The 6,379-nt window shown below is 33.7% G+C and overlaps 1 protein-coding gene across 1 annotated transcript; it reads right to left on the bottom strand.

Annotated features, from left to right (window-relative positions):
• Positions 1-5,268: 5,268 nt before the first annotated feature.
• Positions 5,269-5,664, bottom strand: LOC132738250 (uncharacterized). Its single transcript, XM_060725718.1, has one exon. The coding sequence runs from the start codon at positions 5,662-5,664 to the stop codon at positions 5,269-5,271; it is 396 nt and encodes a 131-aa protein (XP_060581701.1).
• Between the last annotated feature and the right edge of the window lie 715 nt (positions 5,665-6,379).

The raw sequence follows: 6,379 nt of genomic DNA, 5'->3' as shown, positions 1-6,379 counted from the left end.
AATACTGTTAAGAATTAAAATTGTAAAAAATGCTTGGATTTGTTTCATTGTATTTTATCTTAAGGCCAGTCTTAGTATTAGAGTATCAGCAAATCATGTACTGTCAGGCACTAGTATTAGGCCAGGCCAGCCTGAATATCTGTGCATCCAAATATGTGCTGTCTGGCACAAGTTCAGAACTAGGCCAGCCTGAACATCTTTGTAGGCAATTATATACTGTTTGTCACAAATATAGTCAGGTCACCCTGAACATAATTGAAGGCATTTATGTACTGTTTATCAACGATTTAGAGCCAGGTCGGCTTAAACATAAGAACAGCCGATTATGTACTGTTTGGCACCAAAATAAGGTCAAGCCCACCTGAACATTTTTACTTTTAGCAGCCAATAATGTTCTGTCTAGGACCGTTATAGAGGCAGACCAGCCTGAATTGTCTGGCAAAGACTCTGAACAGATGAAGAAGAGCTGTTTGGCATAAGTATACAGTCAGGCTGGCCTGAATACCGAACAGCTAATTGTGAAGTTTCTGGCACCAATATAGTCGGGCCGGCCTAAGAGTATAAACAGCCAATTTTATGTACTATTTGGTACCATAATTGAAAATGGCCAGCCTGAATATATGTGCAGCTGAAACTGTGCTGTCTGGCACCAGTATGTTGTCCATCAGCACATATGAACAGCCAATTTTACAGTCTGAATATTTGAGAAGCCGATCTATTGGCATTAGTATAACCGATAATTTACTAATTGGTACTATTATATTTTCCTCTTTTTTATTCTTCTGTACTCCTTTCTAGTATACAATGTACTTTCCTCGCGTTTCTCTTTCAAAGGATAATTCTGTGAATTTCGTGAGCATGAAGGTTCGTGGTTTTATCACAAAAAACTTTTCGTGGGTTCTTAAATTCGTGCCTTCCCCCCCCCCCCCCCCCAACCAAAAGGTAAAATGACGAAATCGAATTCCTTTTTTCGAAAACCCCCACGAATAATAATGATTTTGCAGTATACATGAAAATATAAGCATACATTATTTTCATGATATCAGAGAAGTAAAATCGAGGAAATTGTTGTAATTAAAACAAAAAATAAATAACAAAACGCAGCATAATGTCAACATACATTTTGGCAGCTACATTAAACAACAGAGCTCTTTTGTCAAGCCATTTGTTGTTGTTTTATGTTGTTGTTTTTTTTCAACAACATTGTACACATACAACTGACTGTTTCCGTCTAAATTCTGTGTTTTCGAGGTATTAAATCTTATGTGAAACATGGTATTTACTGATTTAAATCTTTAGATGAAAATGTCAGAATTTATTATTAACATTTACAAGCTAATTACCTGACAAAATATATTGTTGTTTATGTCTAAGGAAACATGATGTGATGATAAAATTCAATGCAATGGCATAAAATATGTTGTTATATTTTTTTAAAGGAAAAGAGAAAGGATTTTTGGTTCCAGATGCAATTGCATAAAATAAATGTATATATGTTTTCTGAAAAGGGAAAAATTACGTCATAAGGAACAGTTGGTACCGGTCCGGTACTAGAGATAAGACATACAAATCTAAAAACGAAACTAGAAAGGAAAAATACAAATGTATCCTAAAATTCTAGAAAAAGTCTAGATGTTCACCATATATTTGACGCTCAGCATGTTTTGTGCATAAAAAATATGCTAAAAGTCTGGAAATAGTGTCTTTTCTAGGAGGGGGATAGGGGATTAACTCATATTTTTGAGAATCCCCCCCCCCCCCATTATCAGAGGCAGGGTGGAAATTTTACATACAGTAGAGCAAAAAGGAAAGAGTTCATCAAAATTTAATGAAATAAATTTTCACCTGGGAAATTTTGTAGATACATTGTATTTTTAATTTACAGCGTCGTGCCATAAATAATTAATGAGTAAAGTTTTTTTAATGGCTACATATACATGTATATATCTTTTATACACAGCGGGTGTATATATGAGCGCGGTTGTATGAAAAACCCAACTTTTTTAACTGCGTTTTGGGGCGCCCTAGCATTGGGTTTGGAACCAGCCTGGGGAAAATCCCGGCGTAAAAGTCCAGTGAACATGACAAGTTTCTAACTTGAAAGAGTTGATTATATGGCGAAAAGAAGGAATTGATAGACTATTTCGGTTTTGCGGCAAAGGGGACAGGGAAAAATCCACAGCTGGCAGCCAAAACACATTATGGTTTGGTTTTGTAATTGACCCTGACTCAATAAGTATTGATTTTTGATGTTAGGGGGCAGTTTGAAAAATGAAAATATACATTTTAATTTTATTTTTGACCGGGGGTTCATTTTTTATTGTGGTGGACGTGAAAGTTAAATAACTTTGCAATACAGAGTTTTGAAAGAGCGCGGTTATTTAAATCACTATTAATAGTGGCTAAATACGGTCGTGAAATGTCCAGTGAAATGAACAGAACTATTATTGAGCTAATTGAAAGCGGATTACATGCAAGGGACGGCAGAAAAAGATTAGATAATTAGTGAGAGCACCATTTTAAGGATTTTGAAGCGGTGGAAACAAAAGGGAGACATTGAAAAAACCCACAGACCTGGCAGACCAAAAGCAACATCGGATCGCGCCCACCGCACTTTGTAAAGGATTTTAAAAACAAATCAGCGATTTAGTTTGAAGTGTAACGTTATTACCGGCAAATTTAATGAGATAACACCTGTGAAACTTTCTACTCGTTCTGTACAGAGGAGCCTTCATTTCTTTGGATATAAACGACGATCCGTCCGGAAAACCATACCTAGAATAAGGACTGTTATAAGACAAAGAGGTTAGCATGGTGTAGAGGTAAAGTACATTGGACAACTGAAAATCAATGGAAGGATGTGATCTTTAGTGATGAAATGATGGTTGTTATCAAACATGACGGGAAAACAAAAGTTTGGAGAATTAGCCTGGAAAAGTAGCGACCTTCAAATGCTTAGGATATGTTGCTGACGAGCTGGGGTTGCATTACTAAATATGAAATTGGAACATTAGTAAATGGTAAAAGAACTCTGAACAATACATTGAGATTTTAGACTCCAATCTGTGGCAAGTTACTGCGGAAGTATTTGATGTTAATACCTGACTCTTACAGGATGACAGCGCTCCCTGCCACCGCTCCCGACAGTCCGAGGAATGGAAAAATAGAATACACCAACTCAGTTGGGCCCCACAGATTTGAGTCCTATTGAAAATGTTCGGCAACTGATGAAAACTCGACTATATCTAATACATAATGTCAATGACTTGAAGGCTCAATTGTTACATGTGTGGAATGAGGTGCAATACATTATATCCATTCAGAAGCCGTATACCAGTCTATCCCGAAGATGTTGACAGGTCATTATTCAGAAAGGAGATATAACAAAATACTAGTTTCATCACATCATTTTCAGGTTAGTAAATCAATTTTATAGAGTTCATACATTTACATGCATGCATTTCGTTAACTACCGCGCCGCCCACAAGTGCTTGAAACAAACTTTTTTATGTTCTATATGGGCTATACAGTATAGTATAATAAGATATCTTAATATACTTATACAATGTACAAGCCGATTATGTAAAATATTTTGATTTTTTTCGCCATTAAAAAAATTGACCCTTTTGATGTTCGCCGATTTTTTTTACTGTTTACAAAATTTAATGGAGTAAAAGCAGTTTATGCATGTTTTGACGTTGTATTTGTGAATGGGACTCTGTATACAAGAAGTATACAAATCGAATATCTCGGCTCTAAAAATGACCCCCAACTAGTCTGTACTGTTGGACATTGCCCCCAATCCCCACCCCTCCCCCATTTAAAAAGTTCACAAAAATTAGTTTAACCTCATAATTCTCTAATGAAATTTTGTATCCTAAATTTAATGTAATCTGACTTTATTCACATCATTTAAAATGCATGTTTCAAAAAAATGACTCACTTAAGTTCAAATTTGACTAACATATGCTTAATATTTCAAAGTGACATACAGGTGAGAATACATATATGTTTCAGAGGTTACAAATTCATCTTTTTGTTTTAATTCATTCTGTGCACGACAGAAGTATAACACTATAGGTTACATTAGGTGCAAAAAAAATATGTTAATTTATCTTAAATGAACGATGGAGGTGGTTCTGTTCAAAAGCTCATTTAAAATTCCAAAAGTCACTTTGTTTTCAAAATTTGAGATATATGCATTTTTCAAAACAAATTCAACATATACGGTATTTAATGGAATTTAGCTCACCTGAACTTGACGTAATTTTGTTTATTTATAACTTAACCCTTATCACACTTAAATAGACTTCTTGTACATTTTTTTCATTAATCTTGAAATTTTTACCAATGAATAACGAAGAGCAGTCCATGATAAGATGCCACAGATGTTCCAAACTTTCCATTTTCTCTTAATATGAACAGGCTCACTGAATGAAACCGAATATTCGATTTTGATTTTTAACTAACATTGCTGTTCTCGAATTTTCTACCTCTCTAAAGATAAAAGAAATGGACTTGCAGTTATTTAAAGTTATTAATATTTTAATATTAAGAGATATGTAATTTTGCCGAATATATAATTATGATGGTGCAATTTATGTTCGTGGTATTCCTTATACTGATTAAAATGAGCACAAAAATAATTTTCTTTCAATGTTAAGCCTGCAAAGCCACCCAAAGACAGACGACATAGCAAGTTTTAAAATAGCCTGGGACATGTGCACTGGTAATTTTCAAAATGACATCTGCGCCGCATTTGCGGCTCTTTTTCTTTTTTAAATCCATATTCATTCTTAATTATATCTAGCAGTTCATCGATCAAACGGTCTCATAAAGACCTTTTCATCAAAATATTCAAGTCAAAATTTTTTTGAACATGTAACCTTGGTAGTTCACCTTTAAAGTAACCAACCTTTGAAGGTGTTATGTAACCAATGCAAATAATGTAATGAATCTTGCTTTTTCTCGCCTGAGTGATTGACACATTGTATATTGAGGTCATTAGAAAATTGAAATTATTAATTGTGATGAATTATCTACTATTAATTAAATTGTGTCATTTCCTACTTCTGAGCCTAGGTAACAAAAAAAAAGTTTTACCGTTTGACAACACTTTCACCCCACTGATGCATCACAAAAGCAATTATTTTTCAAGGTGATACTTTCGCTTTAGAATTAAGAAGGGGCAGGGAAGCTTTGGAGAAATACAGGGAAAGAAATAATTCCGTATAATTTGAATAAAGTATTAGTATACTGTTTTCAATGCTAATAGTTCAAGTTTTGTATAAATACAGAGAGCATGACGTAACAAAATAATTCATCATTATCATCATCATCATCATCATCATCATCATTATCCACATCAAAAATAGCATTCCTCATCATTCTAACAACATCATCATAATCTTCATCATTATAATTAACATCATTATCATCCTTTTCTTTGTTGTCATCGTGATCGCCATCATCTATGTCATTATCGCCGTTTTTATCATCATCATCATCATCATTATCATCATCATCATCAATGTCATTGTCACCGCTTTCACCATCATCATCATAATCATCTTCATTAACTATAACATTGTCTCCGTTTTCATCATCATCAGCAACATCATCATCGTAATCTATATCGTTGTCATATTTCTTCGTCACGACCATGCTTCTATCTCTTAATGAATACAGTGTAATATTTATACGAAACAGTTTACCATAAAGACGCCTATAAAAACGGTCATACATTAATATGAACTGACTTTAACATATTCATATTTCAGATGTTGAAATTTATTTATATACCACAAATTATGATGTTGCCATTATTTAAAAGCTATGCATGTATTCATTCAATGTTTGACTGCGAAATACTGAGTGTTCAGGGAATCCCAAAATATCCCGTATATAAATGACATGGTGTTGGTGCAACTATTTTATTTGTTAAGAAAACATATATTATATTTTAGATAATATATATGCGGGTTAAAGGCCTACTTCTTTCTTAAAATAATGATAACATGTAAACATTTGCTGAAAACAAATGCCAAAATTTCTGAAGAAATCTGTTCATTTAGTGCTTATATCCTTAGAACGACGGCCACTTTTGCAAGCATTTTCTAAGAGACATTTTTAGCTGTTTGTAGCAAAAATAATCAAAATTAAAACTGATAAAACAATCTATTTATCTGTTCTTGTGATTGAAATGGTCTGTAGACCTTAGAATTTCATTCTCACAGAAATCTCTACATAATATTATGCAATAAATTCGAGAATATAACAAAAGGTCTTGCCGAGGCATCCTTTGAGTAATCAAAAAGAAAAATGCCCTTTGTTTGGGCAAGAGAATTTGCAATATAGTGAATTCTTAATATACCGTTAC

This window comes from Ruditapes philippinarum, unplaced genomic scaffold (genome assembly GCF_026571515.1).
Source record: "Ruditapes philippinarum isolate M1 unplaced genomic scaffold, ASM2657151v2 ctg1734_1_1_1_1, whole genome shotgun sequence".
Lineage (NCBI taxonomy): Eukaryota > Metazoa > Mollusca > Bivalvia > Venerida > Veneridae > Ruditapes > Ruditapes philippinarum.
The sequence above is the reverse complement of the archived record's forward strand: the minus strand, read 5'-3'. Positions and strand labels throughout refer to the sequence as shown.